Source organism: Ixodes scapularis, unplaced genomic scaffold, assembly GCF_016920785.2.
Source record: "Ixodes scapularis isolate PalLabHiFi unplaced genomic scaffold, ASM1692078v2 PGA_scaffold13__105_contigs__length_92229423, whole genome shotgun sequence".
Lineage (NCBI taxonomy): Eukaryota > Metazoa > Arthropoda > Arachnida > Ixodida > Ixodidae > Ixodes > Ixodes scapularis.
The window spans coordinates 72,515,897-72,542,660 of NW_024609839.1; the positions used below are offsets into that span (position 1 = coordinate 72,515,897).

Here is a 26,764-nt window from a genome sequence, read left to right on the forward strand (position 1 = left end):
ACGGCGTCGAAACAGCGACCTTATGGGAGAGAGTGGTGAGCGACGGCCTCCTCTCCACCGGCGGCGCTCCAGTCGGGCCGCGCGGTAGTTGAGCAAACCCCGGGTCCAGTGAAGTTCGGACCGCGGGTGGCATGGGATCGACGCCGCTGGCGGAGCGGGTGACCGCGTCCATTCAGCACTCCGACATCGGACACCAGGTGCTTTCGCATCTCAAGGTGAGAGCCCGGCTTTTCGTTGATCCGTTCCAATGGAGTGTGTCAAGCAGCACCAAGAACTGCAGGGTCGTGCGATCCCTTCTCATCCAAGTGCAGCGAATGTGGCGTGACATGGCGCTTTTAATGCGTGTTACGTCGCTCGTTGTGGTTGTTGTTTTTCAAACCTTTGATTCAGCTCTGACTTGTGAAAGCGAATATAGTTGTCGTCCTTGCGCGCTTGATTTCATCGGTTAAATTAATCAGGTGTCACTTTTGCTATGCGTGAATGGTTTGGCCGGGAATAGTAAACGCGGGAAAGGCCGAAATCGCCGTGGCGATGTACTTTAGCTGATCCTTGCTGGACCCCGTCGGATTATAAACCGTCGGCTGCGGGACGGAAAGCAAGTGAAACGGTGCTTCGTTCTTTGGAATAGGTCGCGTGCGAAATTTGTGCAAGCTATCATCATCATCGTGCCATTCCCATACAAAAATGGTCTATGGACGTCTATGGAAAATCCTATGGTGAGCTATCACCTTCTATGGCCCTCTATGGTCAGCCATAAGAAACCATAAAACACGCTATAGCCACCTATAAAAAAATGTATGTCTTCAAAGCTTTAGAATCTCGACCATTCCGATTTCTATACCTGGCTATAGAATAATTTATGACTACGCAGCTATAGACTCGCGACTATTCAATATTCTTTAGCAAGCTATAGACATATGTATGTCCTTGATGCTATAGATTCGCGACTATTGAATGTGCTTTAGCCGGCTATAGAGTGGTGTATGTCCCTAAATCTATAGAGTCGCGACCATTGAATTTTCTTTAGCCGACTCTATAGCATTTTATGTCACCGAAGCTATAGGCCTCTGACCTTTCAATGTTCTTTAGCCGGCTATAGAGTGGTGTATGTCCCTATACCTATAGACTCGCGACCATCGAACTTTCTTTAGCCGTCTCTATAGTGTTTTATGTCACCTAAGCTATAGGCCTCCGACCATTCAACGTGCTTTAGCCGACTATAGAGTGGTGTATTTCCCTAAATCTATAGAATCGCGACCATTGAATTTTCTTTAGCCGTCTCAATAGTGTTCTATGTCACCAAAGCTATAGCCTCCGACCTTACAATGTGCTTTAGCCGGCTATAGAGGGATGTATGTTTCCCGAGCTATAGACTCGCGACCATCCAATTTTTTTAGTCGGCTCAATGGTTTGCGTAAACTATAGGTCCGCGACCATTTTTTTTTTTTTTTTTTTTTTTTTTTTACTGCAGATGTACGAAAGTGGAAGAGAGTCATTCATGCGCTCGATCGGGGCGAGAATTTTTTTCAGCCAAATTAACGGGGCGTACGTCGCCGCGGCTATACGTCCGCGATCAGAAAAGCTTCCTTAGCTGCCTATAGGACTATTGCAGTTTTGCCGGCTGCTTTCCCTGCACATTGCCTTATTTCGGCGTTGACGTCATCTCAATCTTCCGTTTTTTAGCTCTAATTATCTGTCGTTTCCAGTGTATTTTGTAAGTATATGTATTTCATAGCGCGGCTTCTACTTTGTCCATGTACCTGCCATGTTTTTATTTCTTTCTGCCTGCTGTGTTAAATATATTTAATGTTTTTTGAGTATATTTCGTCGTTCTCGACGCGGCGTCAAGAACGCTGCTTACGCCACTACAGAGGTGAGCTTTACTCTTGTCACGACGGTTTATCGCGCTATAAAGCCGTCCATTGGACTCGTATAAAGTCTCGAGAGGGCGGTTTCGAATGCCGGTGCACATGTCATCGGTGTAGGTAGAGCAACGACGTAGCAATCGCGACGCGAGTGCTGACTGCGCCTCGATCTGGCCGGCCGCGCTCGCTCTGTGGAAATGTAAGCTTGGGACTCTCGAGCCCTGTTAGCTTACTGAAGATGCAAGACACTACTTCGTCGTCGCGAATCCTTTGCCCATCGAATGGCTTCGAAGCCGTTCCAGCGCCCGGCGTATACCCTACGCAGTGTCCTCCAACAACCGTTCGCACAGCATCGGAACCCTCCGTCTGCGAGCCCCGGCGGTTCGCCGTCGCGGGGATTATGTTCGCGGAAGTTCATGTTCGCGGTGTTTCATGTTCGCCGCAGGAGTTCATAAAATGCTCCCATTGAAGTCGCGACGATAAATCGTCGGCGCTCGCAGACTGCCAGTAGGCTCCGGGCGGTCGCTGACAGGCGCTGCTGCCTTGGGTACGCCCAGCACTGGAACGTTTTCGCCGGCGTTCGCAGGACAAAGATTCTCAACGACAAAGCAGCGCCCTGCATCATCAGCAAGTTAACGCTGCTCGAGAGTCCCACGCTCACATTTTATCAGAGTGAGGCGCAGTCGTCTCTCACTGCGCTATTGCTGCGTCGTTGCTCTGACTAAACAATTGACAGTTCTCTCGAGACTTCATGAGCGTTAAATCGACGCGTCTATAGCGCGATAGAGTGTCGTGACAACAAAAAAGCTTACCCCGGCAGGGGCGTGAGCAGCGGTGCAATCTCCGTCAACGCCCATGTCGAGAACGGCGAAATATACACAAATAACAGCCGAAAAAAAATTAATATCATTAGGCACGCGCTACCCTAGGTGCGTCCTATTATCTCTCTGTTCTGCGAATTCAACAAATCAGCAAGCGCTGTGGCTAATTTCTCTTCTTTTTCTTTAAATTATGAGACATTAAAGTCATTAGAGCTTCTTGGAGCACACATCCCCACCACGTTTCATCATGGTGCTCAGAGATTGTAATTGATGGCAGTGATATAGACTGAACTCACGGATGAAAAACGTATTACACAAATTTCTTAAACCACGCAATCATAGATTCCACAACGATGCGAAGATTCCCAAAATTTAAGTTTAAAAATGCGAACCTAACAGTGTACACATAATTCAAAAGTGCTTGGTAAAAAAAAAGACATTATATATATATATATATATATATATATATATATATTTATTTATTTATTTATTTATTTATTTGTTTGGTTGTGGACATCCTGCTAAAAAAAAAAAGTATTCGCCATTAATTATTCATTTTAAATTATAATGTGGGCTACAAGGCGTAAAATATGATATCTTCAAACCTCCCTCGTTTTGGGTCACTTCTGGGAAGTGCAGCTTTAGAAAAAAGTCCAAAAGCTGGGGGGGCCTTCATGGAGCTGTCCTGTTCACTCGGTAGTGACAGCAGAGTAGGCGCTATGCGTGTTTGAGGCCAATCACGTCTCCGGTTAGGGTCCCGTGACAACTGTCTCGAAGCTGGTGATAACGCTGGACACGGCACCTGCCTTAAGCCCAAGGCCACACATAGCATCCACTGCACTATCAACCTTGGCTCGAACTGTCAACAGGATATAAGTGACACATTCTCTCGCTGTGTTCATTGTTGGTATGCCCCTGAGGATTAGTCTTTGTGATCGCACCCCCGTTCTGGCCTTGAAGAAGCTCCGCTTTTCAATTTTTCTGTTTTCTCTTTTTCCCTAAGCTAAAAGCATTGTAGAAGGTGCGGACTCGGCGGACCAATCAACCGTAGACTTTTTATCGCTTCACTCCGCTCTCTGTGCGCATGTAACGGAAGGAGCGTGATCACGTGGTTTGACGGATGACGCATTAGCCACTGCCAATCCCGGAATGAGGCTGCTTGCGGACCTAGTTTCGCGTGTCGTGCGGCCCGCGGGGCTGCTGTGGATTTCGCTTCTATGGTAAAAGGTATCCCGATCGAAAAGTCCTACCCGTATGTCGGCAACAAGCGATTTCTTCAAAGAAGCCCAAGACATTCTTGTGATGCTTTCAGTGTTCGGTTCGGCAAATGACAGCTTGTGCTACATCGTGGTGAATCTTCATGGATCCCGTCATTCTCGGTTTTGTGTTTGAGTGGTTGGTCTGCAGTGCCCGTGTCGACGTATATTTCGGATTACATCTTTCAAGTCCGGTATTTTGAACGTAAGTGCGCTGCAACCTACTAGGCGACAATTGACCGTTCTGTAGTGTCTATCTCCTGGCAGTGCCTATCTTCTGACAGCTGGGAGAATAATTTCCCCGTAATTCTAACGCAGTCGCCTGCCATTAGCTCTCTGAAATCATGTGAAAATTGTAGTTAGAATACTGACATTCTTATTCTCCGAGCGTTTTGTGAAAAGACGTTTCATGGACACCTTTGCGTGGAAAGACGTTTCATGGACACACGTTTAGTCGGCACTCGTTACGCGAATTGCACGCTGCAGGGACATTTCGTCGCGCCTGTATTCCTGAAGCGCGTGCTCACCGACTCAGCCCACCTGTTCACGCCACTTCTTGGCAAATTATTAAAAAAAAAAAAACATATTTTGAGTTGTTTATAAACGTCACGTGTTGATGAAACGATCTCGATAAAACGTCTTTTGATAAACTGATTGCAGCGCCAATGAGTGGCGACTGGCATTAGAATTTCGGGGGGAAGGGGGGGGGGGAGAATTCGGCCGGCTGCCGGGGGACTAGACACTACCCAGGAATTGCCTTTGGTTCTTGTTTGCTTTGCAATATTCTCAGTTGTATAACAGCTCAGTAGTACCTCTTCACATAGTAGAGATTGCTTAATGTGTGCTTGTCTACAGAATGGGCTGTGTGTAATAAACTTCTAGGAGATTTGAAAACAATACCTTGTGTCTGTTTACCTGTGCTTTTGCAAACACCTGAGTGAGTGCATTTGTTTTTTGTTGTTGTTTTGTTGAAATGTTAGCTATTTGTTTTAAATGGGGCTATGAAGTTCGGCACGTCTCACAAGTTTTTTTTTTAAAGATGTCCAGTGACAACAAATGATTTGTTTCACATTTCATACGATTGCGGTAAAAAGAAAAACTACAGGCAGCTTTGGCACGATGGCAAAGAGACTCATAAGACGAGCTATAGAATGAGCTATAGCGGACCATGCAAAGAGCCATAGGCGGCTAAAAAAACTATAGGAAAAGCCATAAGCAGCTATAGCACGGTGTCTAAAAAGATCCATAAGGTAAGCCATAGAGATCTCTATAGCAGACCATACAAGAAGCTATAGGCGGCCGTAGCACGATGGGTAGAAGGAACCATAGGACGAACTATAGAATTAGCTATAGCAAACCATACAAAGAGTAATAGGCGGCTAAAGAAAGCACAGGAAAAGCCATCGGCAGCTATAGCACGGTGTCTAAAGCGAACCATAAAGTAAGCCATAGAGATCTCTATAGAAGACCTTACAAGAAGCTATAGACGGCCAAAGGAACCAAAAGAAAAGCCATAGGCAGCTATAGCACGGTGTCTAAAGCGAACCATAAAATAAGCCATAGAGATCTCTATAGAAGACCTTACAAGAAGCTATAGACGGCCAAAGGAACCAAAAGAAAAGCCATAGGCAGCTATAGCACGGTGTCTAAAGCGAACCATAAAGTAAGCCATAGAGATCTCTATAGAAGACCTTACAAGAAGCTATAGACGGCCAAAGGAACCAAAAGAAAAGCCATAGGCAGCTATAGCACGGTGTCTAAAGCGAACCATAAAGTAAGCCATAGAGATCTCTATAGAAGACCTTACAAGAAGCTATAGACGGCCAAAGGAACCAAAAGAAAAGCCATAGGCAGCTATAGCACGGTGTCTAAAGCGAACCATAAAGTAAGCCATAGAGATCTCTATAGAAGACCTTACAAGAAGCTATAGACGGCCAAAGGAACCAAAAGAAAATCCATAGGCAGCTATAGCACGGTGTCTAAAGCGAACCATAAAGTAAGCCATAGAGATCTCTATAGAAGACCTTACAAGAAGCTATAGACGGCCAAAGGAACCAAAAGAAAAGCCATAGGCAGCTATAGCACGGTGTCTAAAGCGAACCATAAAGTAAGCCATAGAGATCTCTATAGAAGACCTTACAAGAAGCTATAGACGGCCAAAGGAACCAAAAGAAAAGCCATAGGCAGCTATAGCACGGTGTCTAAAGCGAACCATAAAGTAAGCCATAGAGATCTCTATAGAAGACCTTACAAGAAGCTATAGACGGCCAAAGGAACCAAAAGAAAAGCCATAGGCGGCTATAGCATCTTTTCTAAAGAGACCCATAGATTAAACCATACAAAATTCGATAGCCAAATTTCTATTGAAAAAGCTATAGACAACCATAGGGTAGACCATAGGAAAAGCTATAGACAGCCATAGAAGCGGTTATAGCAAATTGGGCCAATTTTCTATAGCCGGCCATACAAAGGATTTTCTATAGCCGACCATAGACCATTTTTGTATGGGTTCGACGCCGCGATATTGGTCGAGGGGTTCTACACCTTCTAGTTCTGAACGAGGCTCACCTGCATTTAACGGGACAATGTATGCCTGCACTCAGTGGGTTCCTGTTTAATTTTTGATTCAAAGAAAACAAAAGAAAAGGAATTGGCGGCAACGAGGTCGCAGGATTCGTCACTCGAGCAGTAAACTGGGTTGTCCAGGTTAGTGAAAGGTCTTTATCGAAGGCGTTGCGCGAAGGGTTCGTACTGGACTCGCATCACGTGATCATATTTTAGATCTGGGACTCCCGCTCTACCAAGACCAACTGACTCTTGGGCGAAACTCTCGGTACGGGAACATCCCCCAATATGGCAGGAATTTGATCATTGATCATAAGTACATTAGATGGAGCTCTTTTTTTTTTATTTTTGCAATCGGTCTATTTCTATGGGCTAATGTAGCAATCTCATTGGTTGCCGAGTGATAATAAGGTGCTCGAAACTGGCCGCGACCTGCGTTTGCTGTCAGAAACTGTAGTACATTATTTGTGCTTCGAGGAGCCTTGGGTTGACTTTCTGTTCGCGCCTTGAATACGATCGGTGCATAGCAAAGTCAATAAGCTCAACTAAAATACTTTGATATAGGTTTTGTTGTACTCGTGCATCTAGCCTACCCTTTAAGTCCCTTAGCCTACGGCCGTGAAGACAACTGTAGTCAGTGACAGGATGAGAAACGGTAGGGTGTCTCTCTTAAATGCCCGACCTCTAGAACATGCTCGTTGACCGACGAGCAGTCAGAAAGGAGGAAACGCTCTCTCAATCCCTTCTTTCCATTCCAGAAAGAGAGAAACCCTCCTCTTTCCGGCGAAGAGTATCTGAGACCCGCTCCTGCACTCTAAAAAAAAAAGCCCGTGCGTCTACTTTCCCGCACAACACTCGGAGAGCCAATCTGCACAACTTACGGAGGCAGCTGAGCGAATCACAATGCCGAAACATATGTTTACACCAAAAAAACGCAGTCTGAGTTGTGACATTAATCAATGCAAGCGTGACGTTCTGCATTGCTTAATGTCACAACTCAGATTGCGTTTTTGGTCTAAACATACGTTTCGGCGTCGTCATTCGCTGAGCTGCCTTCGTAAGTTGCGGTGGTTGGCTCTCCGAGTGTTGTGCGTGAAAGTAGACGCACAAACTTTTTTTAGAGTGTGTGTGGAAATGGGGGAGAAGAGTGCGGGAGGGAAGGGGGAAAAGGAAACTGGGAACCGGTTTTCTGCCCGGCAGAAGGCGATTCTGCAGGTCGGCCTTTAAATGTGATTTGTTTGTTTGTTCTTTTTTTCCAGCGGTTTATAACTGAAACACCAGAAGCAGACGGCTCGCTTCTGGAGCTGTTGGAGGAGAAGTTGCAGACCTCAGGTATTAATTACGTAGTCAGCTGTATTTCCGCACGTCACGTACAGCTTTGCAAAGAAACGCATGGTGTGGTTCGTTATGTTCCCTCTTCCTCCTTCATAATTCGATCTTTCGGCAGCAGCAATATGATTGGCTTTAGAGCGATAATCGGATGCTCGGGACTTATCTCGCCTTGTAGTTCTTACTTCGTCTCACCCTATGATGGACTAAAGGCAAATGCTACGGACCGCCAGACCCAATCACGAGCCCCTCAGAAATTGTGCGGTATTTCGCTTCGATCCACGTATCGGATCCCGAGTTTCGGATCACTGATCAGGGGATGGGTGGACAGTGGCCCGAGTCGAAGAGCACTGAGTGATTCAACAATTTTACATCGCAAAGGAAGCCACCACATATAGGCTCTTTGCAGCGTCGAAGCTATAGAAGTGAAGCGGCACTTTTGGATTTCGAGCATTATTCGTCCACCCCTAATCAAAAATAGACGTGTCAGTATAGCGTGGAATGGGTTTGGACCTGGCGGCCCGTGGCTTTGGCCTTTAGTCCACCGTAGGATGAGACAAAGTATAGGCTGTCAGTGCGCCCCCCCCCCCCCCCTTTCTTATCCATACAAGAATAAAAAATTTCCTTTCTTCTGCCCTATATTAGAAAACCCATATGACCTTTTTTTCTTTCTTTTTTAATAGGAATATGCTGGCATAGCCAAACATCTGTGTCTACTTTCACGCCTAGCATGTTCCAAGGGCCATCAGTGCGTTCTACATAAGTATCGTGAATGACAGAGCAGAAGACACGCTTTGACTAAAGCGCAATTTGTCGACGTCATGATGTATTGTTGCTATTAACTATAAATTGCTATCTTTAAATAAGATTGTAATGCCATTGTTTTACTCTTAAGTCGTGGCTACAGAAATGCTGCGGTAGCGTACCCCATTGAGGGAAGACATCTGTGATTGGGTAGCCATATCCGTTTGAATGCCAAGGTGACGCGTCACGGTTGTGACCAATCAATAAGCCGCGTTATGGTAAGAGGGTTGACTTCACAACCGCGAATGCAAGTAACGAGCTTTCTTTTCTTTATTTTTTTTTTTTCGTTCCTTTTATGTCTTGCTATGTTAAAAGGATGCTGTGAATTCGTCACAGTTTTGACAACAGTTTTGGTTTATTTTTTGTAGGGTATCATCAGTCCCTCCAGAACGCTATCTATCACCGCCTGTGCCAAGAGATTGAAAAGTCGGAACTGGGATCGGACGAAGTTCCTTTCCTCGAAGAAGCCCAGGTGGGTCCCTTGCTTCGCAGTTGAAGCAGTGCAACCTCTGGAGAGTACAATATGATTTGAAAGTTTAGTTTGTGCAAAGCGTGGACTTTGTTGTTGCGGATACAATCAATCTAGCTTTCTAACAAATATCTGTCAAGCTAGCGCTCGGGCCAGCAAACCTGTAAGCGCGCGTTCGTCGTTTATTGTGCTCGCACAGTGTCGATACACTTCAGAACAGAAAAGAATTATGTTCGTAGCTTTGAAACTTATCTTAACCACGGTCACTATGATTGAGTAACCACATTCAACACTCAGGCGTTCATACTCACCAGGTTCTTGCCGTAGTGTATTGCGTTTATTTCTATTTGAGGCTGGTAGGGTAGAGCTTGAAGACAAGGACAAAATGGGAAGAACTGGACACCACCGTCCTGCTTTTGACGCTTGCATGATAGCGTCTTCGAGCGCTATCATGCGCCAACTCACCCAACAATCAGCATTGTCCTTGTTCCTGTGCTATTATATGAATATTGAAAGTTACGAAAACATGCTTCAATCTCCCCATGGTTCTTTGGACCATCCATCGTGTGCCGCTTGGCTCCTTTCGTAACGGTGTGTGATGCGATCTACTGGACTACCTTTCATCGGTCTGGTCGTGCACAAACGAGAAGAAAAATAGCAATTTAAAATAAATTTGAAGAGTCACTGGATTTGGGAATGCTGAACAAGGGACAAGTCTAGACGTACCGTCCCTCAAAAGTCCTGTGCCCTCTTTAAAAAAAATGCTGAAGACAGGTACGGCGGACGTTGAGGCCTATACTAATTCTTTGTGGGTTGCAACTGTCCTCTAAGAACGCGTATTGTTGATAGTGTAAATAGATGCTGTTTGTCGCATCGGGATTAAATATGCTGCGAAATTTCATTTTAACGCTTACGCTCTGGTTTGTCTATTCCGGTAGCTAAGGTGGCAAACTAACCTCGTGAGAAGCCTGAAGAGCACGGCAAAAGAGCTCGGACTTCCTCTCTGCCGCAAGGTATTTTGATTCTTATCATCTCAAATCATCTTTCTTGTCCTTAGTGGCAGTTGAGTGCAAGAGTGGCCCCACACTATGCAATATGTTTATGGGCATTTTACCGGCGTAAAACCATTCGTGTTAGTAAGTGAGTAAATGAAGAGCAATAAAAATTTTCACAAATATTTTTCGGTTTAAAGAAGCTATTTTTATTGTTTGTCAATGAAGATTTCATTTTTTAACGAGGAGCTTATTTTTTATGGTTTTAGACTAATTTTGTTTCATCGCAACTAGTGACCTGAAAGCAGCGAAAAAAAACGAGTTTTCTAGTTTTGGCTAAATACTACTTAGAATCACTCCCTAATGTTAATAAACTTGCCTTAGTTTTTCTTTCTAAGCAATGGCAGTCGCCAAAAAAGTTCGAGAAATATGAACATCGTTCATCCCCTCAATTCGGAGCCAGAACAAGCGGCCACGTGGCCTGGTGCCTATCCTATGCCTCCATTCATAGCCACGCACTGGAATTTCCAAAGTAGAAAACGCGTGCCGAGCTCCAGGCATTGTTAGAGTTCAGCTATTCTCATCACCGCAGTGGCTGAACATGAACCACTGCCCAAGTATCCGCCGAGGCACTGATTGTGACGAGCCGAAGTCGAGTTCTCACGTAGCTCTCGCGTCCAATTCATGAGGCGCGCTCGACTGTCGTGGTTTCGCTCCCACAATTACGTCATCAAACTTTGCGAAGGCAAGACTACAAGAAGTAGTCCACTTTTAAGGCTCATTCACGCTGGTCCGTTTTCTTACGTTAAGTTACGTTACGGAATATTACGTTGAAGTCACCGGGACCTCTATGCTTCATATTAAGCGAGGCTACCAGTTCAAGGAGAAAGCACGACACGCGACATTCGAGACAGGAATGTTTCGGTGACTTATACGTAACGTAACTTAACGTCAGAAAATGGGGCAGTGTTGAATGAGCCTTTGTCCTCGCAATTTCACCGCAACAAAGAAGCTTCTGAATCAATGGCGGCTTGTGCGAGCATACTTGGGCTAGACTAGGGTCAGAACGCCTCTGCAAAGGCGTGTATTACAACCCGATGTTGTTTCATGACACCTTAACATTCACTGCGTGACACAGTTTAAAAAAGCACGAAATCCACCACCCGCCCCCCCCCCCCCCTTGTTTTTTTTTTTTTTTTTTTTTTTTTTTTTAATGCGGTGAGTTTGGTTTGTTGCAGTGGATGAGCAGTATCCATCATTCTACCATACCAGCAGTTTTCGCCGTTGTAACAAAAGAACGGAAAAACTGACAATCACGTGTTTGTGCTAAATCTGTTGCTCTCTGTACGCCGAATGTTGATAATTTGGTGAAGAGTAAATCAAACTCCGAAAACCTACATGACCATCTGACTTTCTAGTTATTACTAACGTATTGTCCCTGGCACCTAGTACCTTCATTATGAAAAGACGTGGAAGGTAAACACAGCATTGTTGTTAATGAAAGCGTAAAGCCACTGGCAAGTTGAATGACTTCAACCAAACAATGACGTAAAGAATGAAAGACTTCATCAAACAGCTTCCATTTCTTTCTTTTTCTTTTTTTTATTATTTGTTTTGGGTTTAGGTATGGGAATCTTGTTCATATTCGTGCGACCGAACTTTTATTTGAATTTGTACACCGCACTTTGCATTGTTCTGCCTTTTTTTTTTACGTACTTACTGCAGAGAAAGTAAATGGCAGTTTTGCGTTAAAAAAACATTGAACATTAATTTTGAACGCCTTTTGAATTCTTATGCGGCTCTTTTTTTATATATTTTTAGAGAACTGTAGGTGAACAGAATCTCATCGAAGATCGATGGTTTGACCTAGGCCAAGAAGAAATTGGTAAGTGTTTCCCGCTCGAAAATGTTTTTGTCTCTAACCTCCGATTGAAAGTGATAAATCGAAAATCGAGAGAAACACAAATAAAAAAAATATAAAACGCACAACATGTTTTTTTTTTTTTTTTTTTTCGGTATTGTTTTTTTTGCGGAAAACACTTTCCTTCCCCTTCGTGTGATTGTCTCGTTTTTCGCGAAAATCATTAGTTCGTCATATTCTACGGTGACAGGGCAGAGAAGTTCGTCATGTTTTTCCTTTTTTTTTAACCGCTACTCGTCGGCACCGTTCAAACACGCCCGCTGCCGGCGTGTATGAAGGGAGGTGGCAGATCCTATTATTAACGCAGATCGCCGTTCGCTGCCGATGACCGATCGTACATTAGCCTGATCAGGTCGGTGTCACGGACGGAATACTAAATTTACAAAATTATGTACCCGCCCCCCCCCCCCCTAAACCCTCCCCCCCCCCCCCTTTGCCTATTGTTTCTGTGCCCCAAACCTAAAAAAAAATAAAAAAATAAAAGGCTTCACTCGTGGTTTGGTTATATATATATATATATATATATATACATGTGTCTTTCATTCGCTTTGTGGAGTTTGCTTGCGGGGCACGTTTCTTGTTGTGGAAACTTAAATTATGATTCAGAAATTTTGTTTTGGACGTACCGCAACGCAGACAGACAAGTAGGAATTTTGTGTATCTGCTTTTAACGGGAAACGTTCTTTTGGCTAACTGCTCCGGATTTCCTGAAGCTGTAGCCCGCGACCTCACTTCGTGTCATGTGACCTATACAGAAATGAAGATTCCCCCCCTACATTTAGCGGAAAAATTGACGTCACGTGACCTCAACGCCAGTTCAGTTTCCCCGCTAAATTTAGAGGGAAAACTGGTGTCACATAACTTCAAGGTCACGTGACACGAAGTTTCACGTGACCTCGAAGTTATTTTCTTCTTGAAGTTGCAATTCAAGAATGTAGGGCGATGGTAAGACGGACCAGGGAGGAGGAAGCAGACGGAACACTGCAGATGAGAGGGAGAAACCTCCTCTCTCCAGCGTTCCGTCTGCTTCCTCCTCCCCAGTCATTCTTACCCTCGCCCTACCTTCTTGAATTGCAACGAACTATATCGCTAAACCAAGATCATTTTATGTAGGAACACAATTGCAGGGCAATTTTTTTTATTGACATGTTTTTGTGCATGTCTGATGAAATGTTTGATATGTTACACCGAATCGGTCTTTTTTTTTTTTTTTGTCACGGTGCTTTTAGTATCTCTATACCCTACTCGTGCTTCTTTTGGTGCTACTGACGAAGATGGAATATTGGTTTTACTTAACGGTCGCCCACAACATAAGAAAGGCAAGGTGCGGCGAGTTCCCAGGGTCTAATTAACGGTCATTAGTAATTCAGATGGCGGCACTGGCCGATAAGAATGTCAATGAATGTGTCAATTAGCATGACCACACCCCGTGTTTCTTAAACTTTTCCTGACTATACTAATAGGGATCATCTGTCTCCTTATTGCAACGATACCAAAAATGTCTCAATGTCTCAAAACAGGCCCCGACCGAGTTTCTGCAAGGGTTGACTATATGCGTAAAATTAAATTCATTCGTGCTTCGTCTTCGTTCTTTTTTTTTTTTTTATTTTACATCACTGTTGGCAATTTCCGAGTGAAATTTGTTTGCCAAACAAGACTGTGACGGGAACTAACACCGCAAAATTTAATGAGATGCTCAGTGCCTTCCTTAACCATATCAATTAGGTTTACAATTGTTTTAGAAACTGTAAACCTACGCTCGTCTCTATTGTATGCTCGTACCATGCTTTGGTTTTGCTGTTTTTGTTATGATTTCATAGAAGTGTCAAATCATATTCTCAACCCTCCCTCCTGTAATACCCCGAAACGGGTATTCGAGGTATATTAGTGGAGGAATAAATAAATATATAAATTATATATTACGACCACAAACACCTACACACCAGCTATAGGAACTGGATCCGAAGAGTCTGGTTTGAGCGTATCATATGTTCAAGAACCGCCTCCCCCCCCCCCCCCCCCCCCCCCCCGTTTCTCCGCCCTAAATGTTTTCACATACAGAATTGAAAAGGGGAGTCAAGATATTCGGACCCCGCCTCTGAATCTGTCATTACCATGCATGCGCTTGTTTCACCTTCCAAGAGGACTTCGATAATATTGAACGCAAGAGGAGCTAGGTCACTTTTATCAAGATGCGTTTAGAAGAAAATAATAGTGTTACATATCTTTCACGAGTCTTGCGTCGTCGTCTTCTATGGCAGCGAATGCACTAATGGCTGCAGTGGAAGGGTTTGTTTGCCACACAACGTTAGTTCCCGAGGTGGCCGCTAGGGAGCGCCACTCCTCGATCTCCAATGTATGGATATGTGATGGTGCAGAATACCTCAGAGAGCATGAAAAGTATATAATAGGTAAGGGCAACAGAAATGCAGCTGTAATGAAAAATAGAGCACTTTGGAATTACAACAGTTATGAGGTGGTGAGAGAGATTTGGAAAGGGGTCATGGTGCCTGGCTTGACTTTTGGAAACGCAGTGCTATGCATGAAATCCGAAGTGCATGCGAGACTAGAAATAAAACAGCGCGGAGTAGGTAGGCTGGCTTTGGGGGCACATTGCAAAACGCCAAACCAGGGAGTACAAGGAGACATGGGATGGGCGTCATTTGAGAGCAGGGAAGTGGTGAGCAAGATAGAATTTGAGGATCGGTTGAGGCAAATGGATGGGGAGCAGTGGGCACGAAAGGTTTTCAGCTATTTATACATGAGGAGTGTAGACACAAAGTGGAGACAGCGCACTAGGAAACTAAGAGGAAAGTTTTTGGGCTATAGCGAAGATACGGAAGAGCAAGTCTCAGTTAAGAAGAAAGTTAAGGCCACAGAAAGAGATCGGTGGCTAGAGGGAATGCAGACAAAGACGGCTCTGGAAAGCTATAGATTAAACAAAACAGTTATTGCCAAAGAAAGCATTTATGAGAATTCTAGGGGAAGCTCATTGCTGTTTGAGGCGAGGACGGGTGTTCTGCGAACCAGAACATACAGAGCGAAGTACCAGGAAATAGATACAGTGTGCACTGCTTATGGAGAGGACGAGACGGCTGAGCACTTGATACTCTGCTGTAAAGGGCTTCACCCTATGCCTACCGAAGACAACATAGATTTAATAAAATCATTGGGTTTTACAGGCAGCGAAGGAAGAGTGGATTTCAAGACAGTAGAGATTACCAAGCAAAGATTAAGTGAATGGTGGCAGAAATCGAGAGAAAACGATGCGTTTTATTATTAACTGATGGCAAGGGGGTTTTATAGCCTCACTTTCTTTGCAGTGCGGAGTGAATATCGTTTTCACATTTAAATATTCTAAGCTTAAATGGTAAAACAAAATGGCTAGGTGGCGTACGCTACCGCCCGATCCAGAGGGCTCAGCCGGATTCATCCATCCATCCATCCTTTCCAATGGGATGCGTTTACTTGTGTGTGTGTGTGTCATGTCTAGGGGCGTCGCGAACTTTTGTCGAACCGGATTTTTAGGTCGAACTTTCGGGGTTCGATTGGGTCGAACCGGTTCGACGAACCGTCGAACTTTTCACCAGATTCGACCGGTTCGACTTTGTGGACACTGTGGCCAGACCTTGATACAAGCATGTCTAGGTTTCGAGAATTTTTTTTTTTTTTTTTGTATGCAATGGATTATTTTATTTTATGAACAGTTGCAATTAAAAGAAATCAATTCTTATCACTGAAGAGGGTAATAACGTAATTTTGTGTACTGAATTAACTGAACGAACCAATCAGCGCTGCCCTTGACTCATCTTTTAGCCATAACCATGTAATCCGAAGCAAACTGGCCAGCAAACGAGTCGAACCTCAATCAAAGAGTCGCCGAACTTTTCACTAAAAGTTCGAAAAAGTCGACCCTGGTCGAACTCGAACCGCGGCCGGTTCGCGACACCCCTAGTCATGTCGTCTTTCTAGTCCCAGTGTTGCTTTTTGTAAATGTAATCCTTCGCAGCACAGTTTAATAAAGGTACGGAACGGTACGCGGAGCGCAAGTTCGTCTGCTTTTTGTACGGGGGTTGCGATGGTGTCAGAACGCAGAGCTCTTATTGGCTGATTGAAAAAAGAAATGGTGGGTAGACCTCCAGACATTTGGCACTGAAGTCTACCCACTAGTATTCTAATCAAAACCAATCACAACTCGGCGTCGTTCCGACGTCACTTCAACCCCTGCGCACAGAGAAGCAGACGACTTGCTCTCCGAATAGTCACTGCGAGCCTACGTTTTCTGTTTCCTGTCCTTCTCAGTCACGTGGGTTTCGTATCTGGTATGCGGGACGAAAAAAAATAATAAAGCAATTCAACCTGAACTATGCGAAAGAATATAGTTGAGGCGAAACAAGAATGTGTGACAATCGCGCATTTTTCGTGAACGCCTTCCAACGGCGTGAGAAATCAAAACGACGTTTTAACGCATACCAGAAATGACACGATTCAAGATGGCTGCGCCCTTGTGGAAAAGGTGTATACAAGAAGCGTTAACGTGTTCCCGTTTCCTGTTTTCTGATTCGCTTTTCGGCGTTCTGATTGGTTACTTTCGCGTTCCGCATTGGTTATGGAGCAATAAACAGACGCTCGGAACCGTCCGTTTTCTGCTTTGCTTCGGCTGTCAGTGATCTTTGTTACAAACTTACTTCTTTGGCCTTTCGTTCTGTTCTTCGTCCACCTGCAGAGCTGCTGGCCATTCGACCCATGTACTCACCTCAGGACTTGCTGGATTACCTGCTCTCTACGACGACCCCCAGTGATAAAATAACAGACGACGACGCGGAAAGCTCTAGGTAAAGACATACGCTTTAGGTTGCATTGGAAACGTCTTAAGGAGAAAACCAAACTAGCGAGTCACTCGGACACGTTCGAATCTGCGTAAAGCAAAGGGTTGCTCTTTTCCATTCACGTATCATTTGATCAAACGTGTACATTTTAAGTCTGTCGGAACAATAGAATGAGGCGTCTATAATATGCGTAATTATTGCAGTTATTACACACAGTAGTGACCCCTAAGTAATCACAGTGAAGCGAAGATACAAGTCACCATAGTTCAAAGCAAAATAATCACCCGCTGTACAGACATGTGTAAGGAATTCGACTGTAGTTGATCGCTTCAGCTCAACCCTGACCACCTCTTCCTCCCCTCCCTGCTGAGACAGAAGCCCACGAAGTCTTGCTGAGATTTTATGAAACAGGGTATCGTCCGTATTTATAAGAGTACAATTGTTTCATTGTCCCATTCGAACCATTCTTCACATCATACGTGTTAACGCCCATACTTAGTATTAAAATTTGTAAAACTTTCTTTTCAACAGCATCTGGACTCAGGCCGCAGTATCGCTCAGGACAAAGGACATAACCGAACTGGTTTGTCGTCAGCCCTCGTCTAGCTGAAGTTGTAATCAAATACGCTGCAGTGGTTATAGCAGCAATGATTAACCTCCTTGCACTTTTTTTTTTTTTTTTTTTTTTTTTTCTAGAGAGAAATTTTGAAGGTGCCGATGTTCGAGATCCCGGATTCCTTAGACGTGGACAGCGAGGAGTACGAAGCATTCGCACAACTCAGTAAGTATAAGTGTCATCTCCTATGTGTAGTTTAAGGAAGACGGCCTCAAATAGCGAATCCCAGGATGCAAAAATATATCTTATGTTCATCTTCCAGAAGATGCTAAGCGGTCATATTTTCAGGCACACTACACCACAATACAACTGTCCTTTGATACGACCGTTCTTCGGTGCCACATCTCTTTGGTATATGTAGATTGTAAACTTCTTTCTCCCTGTACCCTGTTCACCCCTAAACTAGTACAGTGTAAGTAACGTGCTCTTTGGTCCAGTAATACGACCACTTTTCGCCACGAGATCACGCTCCCGCTCATACCCACGCCCAAACAGCGGAGTGATTGTGCTATGTGAATGTTTAGACAGCGGGTGGCTAGTCAGCGCCAATGGGCGTCTCGTATCTCCGCTGTAGATGAGAAACTTAGCCAGTGCAGTACAACCGCTAGCCTGGGATCTTCAACGTGCGCCACGCAGATGTAATACACGACCGCAAGCCGCTACGATGCTCATCCAAATCGAAACGGGCAGGGGTGGGGATTAGATCCAGGACAGTTGGGCTCTGCAGCGCTAGCTTTCACTCCGAGCGCTCCGAACTGCGATACGTTATTAGGGAGTTTTCGTAGATCGTTTTCGCCGTCCCGCAAGGCCCTCCGCAACCCGCTACGATAGCGGGAACTCCACAGTCAAGGCTATGGGCGCGCAGGCGCAGTAGCAACTTCTTCGTTGCGGAAGGCTTAGCGGAGGGGGCAACGCGGTCTACGAAAACTCCCTATTAACACAGTCGGTCACCCGTCCCCAAAAGAGCGGTGAACGGGAAACGGTTGGTTGGTCGGGCGAGCGAGTAGCTCCCGCTGTACTATCTCAGGTCTAAACGGATCAATGGCGCAAAGTAAGCCATCAAAGACGCGCTATGGACGCTTGATAGTCGAATCGAACGGGAAGCCTAACAGGCGGTTTCGCGTCCAGCTTTTTGAAGAGCAGTTTAGGAAGCAACGCGCAACCGCGCAATTTTCTGCATCTGAATTGAACGCCGGTAGCAGCTGGGCATCTTCGCCAACTTGACCTCTAACAAGGCTCAGGCTGGCGGCGCCATCTACCGCCAAGTGTTCCCACTGTGACTTTCGTCGGCGACGCAATCAAGTGCGGGCTTTCCAGTATAAAGAACTTTGGATGAAAGGAGTTTTCCGCACGAGGGTTTTTCGCTACAAAGGTGTTTCGATGCACGGGCATTTGTCTAAACGCGCCAAGCTCCCATTGGTTAATTATTATGGTGTATCCTGCAAACCAGCCGTTTTTGTAACACTAACACGTACTTCCCACTAGCATTGTTGGTTTATTTCAAATGAGACTGATATTCCACCGCTAAAGCACAGGGGCGGATTTATGGGTCAGGCTTGGGAGAAGGGGGGGGGGGGGGGGGGTATAGTTTTTTGAGATATGACGTCACGGCCGAAACGTAGCCCATTTCTATTTTGCTGACGCAATATTTGCTGTCATCAAAAAATGACCTCTTGGCTAACGTATATCAATTTTTTCATTAAAAGAAAGTTGACCTTGAAAGGCTTAAGAGGGGGGGGGGCGGTCGCCCCCCCCTCCCCTCGCCCCCTCTCCCCTAAATCCGCACCTGCTAAAGATGTCCGTGTTTTTAAAGGTATTCTATTCGACTTCACATATCCGTTTCTACGAACGAAATAGCAAAGAGTATCTACTACAGGCACCAAGACAAGTATATGTTTCTTTTCTACAAATTATTCGTTTAATGCCAGAGCGATGGCCCTATGAGAGTACGATCACCAATAAAATTGCCACCTGACAAATAGGTTAACTATATCAAAGCTGAGGTAGACTACGTGTTTCTCAATACTGGTACATTTAAGCAGAGGTAAGGTACACCGGGAAACTGAAATGTCCCTATATTTTTCGAAGCTTCAGACTAACGAGTATAATTCTGTTTTGTTTAATTTTTGTCAAACTTTCATAAAAATATGTTTTAGAGTTGAAAACGTCAATATTTTTACTAATTCGCATATATCTTTATCTTAACTATATCTCTTTTTTTAACGTATCACCTGTTCACTATCTTCGTCAAGTGTTAAGATATTTTTATTGCTTTGTTGAAAAGAATAGCAAAATGCCCATCCTTGTTTGATCAAAGAGAAAGATCGTTTGCTTTCGTCGCGTCCAGAAACAACTACTCCACGATTTGAATTTCTGCCTTCTCGATCACTGCTGACTCTGAGACTTACGTCTTCGCCAAAGTCATAAAGACGAAGCAGGGATTGCTAGGGGATAACGTTCTGGCCTGAATGTTTATATAGGTATATGTTGATGACACACAACCCAAACTTTTTTTGCAGTTTATGACACCAACGACGTTCTCGCAGCGAGGGAGTTCTTAAAACGGGGTTGTCCTCAATCCATGAGGAAAGTCTTCTGGTTGAAAGTCCTCGGTGTTTCTTCAGCCGAACGGGTGAGCAACATAGGTAGAGTATTGAAAAGTGTGTCGAGGAGTACGATCTATAGAGCAATTAATTGTACATATTTTACAGAGCGACGTTGAATTCGAGTATTTGAAAGGGAAAATTGTACAATACGAGTTTTTGGTGGACCAGCTGGTCTTAAAGGTATGATTTCTTTCTTCCAGATTCTGTGGGCGGGAATCTGAGTGCATGAATGTATTGACAAACATTTTAATGCTAGGAGTATAGTTTCAACTCCCGCTACGAGCATAACAGTGACATCGCACCTGATCTCTGTCCATTGTAGGACGTTCGCCTAACTGCCATGAATGACGTAGAGTACTTTGTCTTCGACGACACTTTCTACCAGGCAAGGGTTCCAACTTGAAGCTAGAGTAGTGAGTAGGAATGCTAATTCGGTCTGGTGGCTTTGATACTTGAGGGGCCACGAGTTGGCATGGGCACATAACTGCATTGCATGGCATGATTATATGGGTGTGTAAAATAATGGTCCTGACACTATGCGAGGCATCTAAAATTTTATGTAATGTAACTGTAGCCTGGCACAAGTTAAGAATACGCCAAATAACTACCAGCACGTAACAGCCACGACATCAAATTGCTCCGCAGACCAATCAGGAAATGCGGTAGCCACGACAAGTTTGGTGATGTCAGCGCGGCGTGCGCCTTGGTGGCGGACTTTTTGAGCATCGCGGAGGAAGCGTGGCTGGCGGTAAAGAGGATGTGGGAGGAGCTTCCGACGGATTCTTAACTTGTGTCTCACTATAGTGCGACATGCGCTTCAAAGGCATTTTCCACTGATAAGTTAATAGCTCTACATTAATGTCTCAATAATGTGGACATTTCCGTTTCCCCAAACAATCGTTCATAAAGTAAGTTGTCCATAATAAAGAAACGAAATGCATGTAGTTACCCAGTTCGTCCCCGAAACTTCTGTCTGTATAGCGAATTATTTATATTAACTGCGTCCATATAAACGAGGCATGGCTGCATCAAGGGGCAGAAATTACTCAACTCACGCAGTCGTTAGGAAAGGCCTGACCTGTTACTTCAACCAGACAGTTCCCGACTCGGCTTTTTTTTTTTCCTTTCTTTTTTTTTTTTTAGTTAACAAGGTGCTATAACAATTCGTCAAATATGTGGAAATTTATTAAATGTTATAGATTAGTTATGGCGGTCAGCAATCACTCTAGAGTAGCCTGAACAGCTACAGCAGCGACAACTCAAAATAAACTTCAAGCGTATAAGTAATACGTAAAGTAAAACGAAAGTCAAACGTATGAGTAATACGTGAGTAGAAATGAAACTTTAGAGCTTTTAATATGTGTACCATAATTTGTGAAACGGCCATGAGATGAAATTGAGACGTCTGCTAAAAGATTCTGCTTATCGCCAACTCTTATGGTTTCATTATCTCCTCTCAGATAATGTTGGCATTTATTCGTGACACGCAAGTTGCCAAGAGATTACGAGGGAACAAGCCCAAAGAAAGTGGCGACTGCAAAGTACCTCACCTACCGTGCGGAGTTATTCCATTTTATGGTATTTCCTTGTTTGGTGAGTACCTCTAGCTTGTGTTCTACGAGCAGTACTCTCGCTGGAACTCTTTTGGAAGCACGAAACGTGTGTTTGTTCGGCAGCAACTATGGTGCAGTGTGTGTTCACGGGCATTGCCCTGTTCAATTCTTCTTAGCTTGTTCTTTAGGTTGGAAAGCCAAAGGAAAGACAGTAGTTGATAGTCAGCGCTTGTCTTGTGTTATCTTAGTCTTTTGCCCTTGTCCCAGACGCGCTGCTTTTGCTTTTTTTAACATGAGCCAGAGCCTGTTAAAAGCGCATAATTACTGAATATGACTCCCCTTTTTTTTCTTGTGTCTCCGGGTTTTTAGTAATGCATGCCACGAGATCAGTTGCGCATTAACTCTTTGCTGAAAGTATGTATGTGTGTGTGTGTTTTACTTTAGTAAATGGAACTAAATGTCAAAGAATCATTTAGACGCAGTAAGGGCACCTGTAGCGTCAGTTAAAGTTAAAGGCTTTGATTTTTAGCTCTGACATCGAAATGTAAGGCAGATATGTTTTATGTACAATTGAATTGTTCTTACAAAGCACCGATCAACTATACTCCGTCTTACCTTATGATGAACCGTGACAGACTTTAGTAGCCAATTCCTGCAACTGCGCCCCTCTCAAAGGTCAAGTGATTCTCCCACTGCATTGGATTGGCTTCAGTAGCTTTCACCATCGCAAGGTGAAGCGTAATATGAAGTGATTTGTCCCTTTGTCTGAAAAATGCGCTGCGTGCCTCAGAGAAAACGCTTCCGCCGTCTGTTTTGCGAATTTCTTTGTTCCAGTGGCTCCATTGTGCTTCCTATACGAAGACGTCGCCCAGATGTACGCAGTCTTCAGGGAAATGTACTGCCGTTACTTCCACAAGCTCACCACCGTATCCTCTAATCCGCAGGTAGAAACCTCGAGACGCTCCGACATCACCATCATACTCGTCACTACCACCTTCCTCACCACTCTCATCACCGAAACCATCACCATTCTCACCATGTCATCAAAGTCATCGCGATCGTCGTCGTAACTTATCCCTCAGTATAGCCTAGGGGCCTGATATATGTGCTCTGTGAACATAGGTTCGCCAGCAGATCTTCAAAAGAGAACGCCAAGACCTGGCGATAGTTGCAACTCCTAACTGCAGCATTCTTAATGACGAGCATGACAGTCTAAATCATACTTCTCTGGTATCAGAAGTGTAGTGCTTTACTGAAACTAAAAGGATAGTGCACGCGATCTGGTTTATTACTGACATAGTAACATTGGAGCAAGGGAAAGAAGAGACTGTCGAGCACAAAACTCCAAACGCAGCTAAACACGTATTGAACCAAGTAATAGGCCCACGGCCAGCCGAAGTGCACGAATACCTAAAGTACACACCTAACGTTTAAACACGTTTTTGTCAAAAAAAAAGACGCAAAAAAAAAAGTCCGTGCCGAAGTTTGCCAATTGACTGTTCTGACTATACTCTCGCAAGCCTTCTCGAGCGAATTAGATATTAACAGCGCCTGGCGGTCTAAATGCGAAGCCGTGGAAGTACGTTCGAAAACATGTGGTGGAAATGGCCAATACTGTATATTTTATCAGCGGTTGGTTTTAAGGAGGAGTTTTGAAAGGGCGTCTTCTTTTAAACAAAATAAATGTTTTCTTAGTACTAGAAATCACTGCACGGATGTCTTCTTTGACTTTCGCCAATTGTCTTTGACCTAGCGAGTTTCACGTTAATCGTGTGTAGACGTGTTTGTAGTAAGAGCGAACAGAACCAAAAGTTGTCACGAAAGGCATGTAATCATTTTCGTTTCTTTATCACAGGGAATTGTGTCTTTAGCAGTGACCTTCGAGAGGCTTCTTCAGTGCAAAGAGCCAGAGCTCCTGCCCACTCTACGATCGAAAAATATAAACTTGTACGTAGATTTACATTTATTTTATTAAGCACCCTTGACACAATATATCTGCACCTAAAACTAGGATTACGTATTTCCCGTTCTGCAACGATCAACGTCATTCGAATATAATGATGTCTGAGAATGTGAATTTGCAAAGAACAGAAACGGGGGAACGGAATTAGCAAAGAACGGAACGGGAACGGAATTTGCAAAGCTATCGCGTCAGTCTTGAGAAAAATTGTAAATGGAGATTCTCGTGAACAGCCTGATGTGCGTGCGAAGATTTTTCATTGTTTACTGTTTCATAAAATGCTAGTCCTATCAAGATGAGTGAATTATTGATAACTCTGCATAAACTGATGTGCTCCACGGCATCACGGATGATCGAAAGAATACCATGTATTTCATTTGTCACTTCATCTGGACATGTTCTGTAAAAATACAACCACCTATTCTCATTCTTTTTTATATATATATATTTGAAAGGCATTAACATAGCGCTTAATTTCTGCGATAGCAATTTTTACCGTTTTGTGTGTCTATCCCCGGTTTATAGACTGCCGACAGTCTTCCAAATGCTCATGCACTGCTTCTGCCAGCGTCTTCCCGTTAAAGAAGTTCTCAAGCTCTGGGACAGAATTCTGGCCTACGATTCCCTCTACATACTGCCAGGTGTGTCGGTTTAAACTTTTGGTAACTTACTTACGTACCCCTTCGAATGTTTGCAAGTTTCACAAAGAATAAAAGTTATACTGTACATGCGCTTTCGTCTTAGACACGTTAAATTAACACATAACACTTTGTATCTCAATGTAATTCAGATCCTTAGAACAAAAACCCTACTACTGCAGAAGTGTCCATTGAAACCTTTATTAATTAGAGGTCAAATTATTAAACAATAAGTAGCGAGTAAATTTTTTTTATGTATACTTGTGTTGTATGTTCTCATTTATTTGCTTGACTTTTTGCAGTACTCGCAGCCAGTTTGGTGTGTTCAAAGAAAGAAGAAATTTTGAATATGAAAGATCAATCCTGCCTTGAGGTGAGAAGAATCATTTTTCAACAAAATACGGGTCCTTGGAATGTTCTAGTGGTAACGCGCCGTCCTTTTATTTGCAGGACATTTTCTGCAAAATGAACTTCATCGAGATTGTGCCTGCTCTAGAGCATTTTCTAAATCCATTGAGGCTATGACAACCACTTTATTAGTTATTTCAGACCATTAAACTGACCCTGACACGTATAAGCACGAGCTGAACCTTTCGCCCCTTTTTTCGTCTTAACTCCATTATTTCAGCAATGTTTCCTTTGAGTGTGCTTCGTGCGATCGTTCAATATCCATTCTTTCTTCTACTTATGCCACCAGTCAGATAACCGCTACTTATAATAATAATAATAATAAATTACAGACGTTTACGGTTCTCTGTAATGCGAAATTAGAGCGCAGCTCTTGAGGCCTGTTTATTTTGTGATATACCATAGTAAAAGGTTTGAGAGAGAAAAAAAAATGTATATATCATAGACTTCTTCTTTCTTTTTTTCTTTTTTTTTTAAGGTTTTAGGGTAGGCCAAGGATACCGAGGAGGGTACGCTGGGAGGGAGCCCCATAATGCAACGCGCGCGTCGTTTCTTACAACGTGAAATTTTTTTTCGCTAGTTGCTACAGATTTCGTGAAGCCGCATCTCGTGAAGCCGTGGCCTGTGACGTGTCACAATTTCCCCCTCTAAAATTAGCTGGAAAATTTACGTCGCGTGACCTCAAGACCAATTCAGTTTCGCCGCTAAATTTAGCGGGAAAATTGCGTCACATGACTTTGTGTCACGTCACCTTAAAACAAATTCAGTTTCTCCACTGGATTTAGTGGTAAAATTGACGTCACGTGACCTCAATACCAATTCAGTTTCCCCACTAAATTTAGGGGGGAAAATGATGTCACATGACTTCATGTCAAGTGACTGTTACACAATGTGGTTTTCCCCACGAAATTTAGAGGAAAAACTGACGCCACTTGACCTCAACACCAATTCAAATCCTCGCTAAATTTAGCGGGGAAACTGAATTGATGTTGAGGTCATGTGACGTAAGTTTTGTTGCTAAATTTAGCGAGGAAACTGAATGCGCCATGTTCCGTAATGGGACGTCACAGACCTACACACTAATTCAGTTTCTTTGCTAAATTTAACGGGGAACTGGTGTATAGGTCTGTGACGTCCCTTAAAGGGACACTGACAAGATATTTATGATGGCAAGGTTTTCACTTGCACATGACATATGAGAGCCCAACTACTCAGAACACAATTTGCGGCAAGAAAATCGGTTTCTTTCCACCTGAAAAACGCCGATAGAGAACTGGCCGGTTTTGAGTCGCGCTCACTCTCTTTTTTGTGGTCACGTGCCGTTTTCTGTGGTTTAGACACAACCGCCAAATGATTAAAGTGGGTTATCGAAGGTACACACTCAATACTAGGAATGGACAAAAATATGATACCCATCTTTTGCGGCTTCTAAAAGCTGCAAACACGTTAATCGAGAAAAAAAAAATTGCACAGCCACGTTACTTTTGGTAACTATCTCCTTCTCTAAATTTCTTCTTCCTCTCACTCTAGTTTCGATTTCGGTTTCGAGCAGTTGAGTGTTTTAATTTTATTAAAAATATATGTGACGCTGTAGCAAATATTGATTGGGTAGTCTTCGGTCACCATAATGAATCGCTTGGTAAAAAAAAAAAATTAAAAAATATTTGGGGAAAGGGGGGGGGGGGGGGGTCAGTGTCCCTTTATGGCAACGCGCGCGGTTACGCCGACGGCGACACCGACGCCGCTAAACGCGGAAACGGACGCCTAAGAGCTGCGCTCTAACAGTAGTAATAATATTAATAAGAATGTTGATGATGATGATGGTGGTGATTTTATTCAGGGAAATTGATGCAAAGATTTCAGGCCCAGAAAAGCAAACACTGCTTGCCTGTCTTTGTTACCCCCAACGTCCCAACGCCTCTTTCTTCTCGATGTACTCATAGACTTACACGCGGCTTTGATGCTGCACCGCTGATGCGCTGCTGCTGTCGACACATCGCATTAGAGAGCCTACAGGCTGAAGAGTGGTGCCATCTGAAATCGCGGGGAGTGTTTGCAATTTAATGGCGCACGCCTCCCACACCGCTTCGTCCAAAGTGCGCATGCACTGCGTTGTCGCGTGGTGAGGAGGA

The 26,764-nt window shown here is 44.0% G+C and overlaps 1 protein-coding gene across 2 annotated transcripts; it reads left to right on the top strand.

Annotated features, from left to right (window-relative positions):
• The first annotated feature begins 15 nt into the window (after positions 1 to 15).
• Positions 16 to 24,804, top strand: LOC115316573 (TBC1 domain family member 19). Of its 2 annotated transcripts, XM_029975968.4 has the most exons (17): positions 22 to 215; positions 7,767 to 7,839; positions 9,009 to 9,112; positions 10,048 to 10,122; positions 11,923 to 11,986; positions 16,749 to 16,857; positions 17,383 to 17,434; positions 17,548 to 17,632; positions 19,987 to 20,099; positions 20,179 to 20,253; positions 20,396 to 20,458; positions 21,534 to 21,666; positions 22,461 to 22,570; positions 23,482 to 23,573; positions 24,112 to 24,227; positions 24,527 to 24,597; positions 24,675 to 24,787. In XM_029975968.4, the coding sequence occupies exons 1-17, from the start codon at positions 132 to 134 to the stop codon at positions 24,747 to 24,749; spliced, it is 1,494 nt and encodes a 497-aa protein (XP_029831828.3). In that variant the 5' UTR covers positions 22 to 131; the 3' UTR covers positions 24,750 to 24,787. The 2 variants fall into 2 exon arrangements, with proteins under 2 accessions (XP_040358259.2, XP_029831828.3); XM_040502325.2 differs by lacking the exon at positions 20,396 to 20,458 and having other exon boundaries at positions 16 to 215; positions 24,675 to 24,804.
• Positions 24,805 to 26,764: the final 1,960 nt, after the last annotated feature.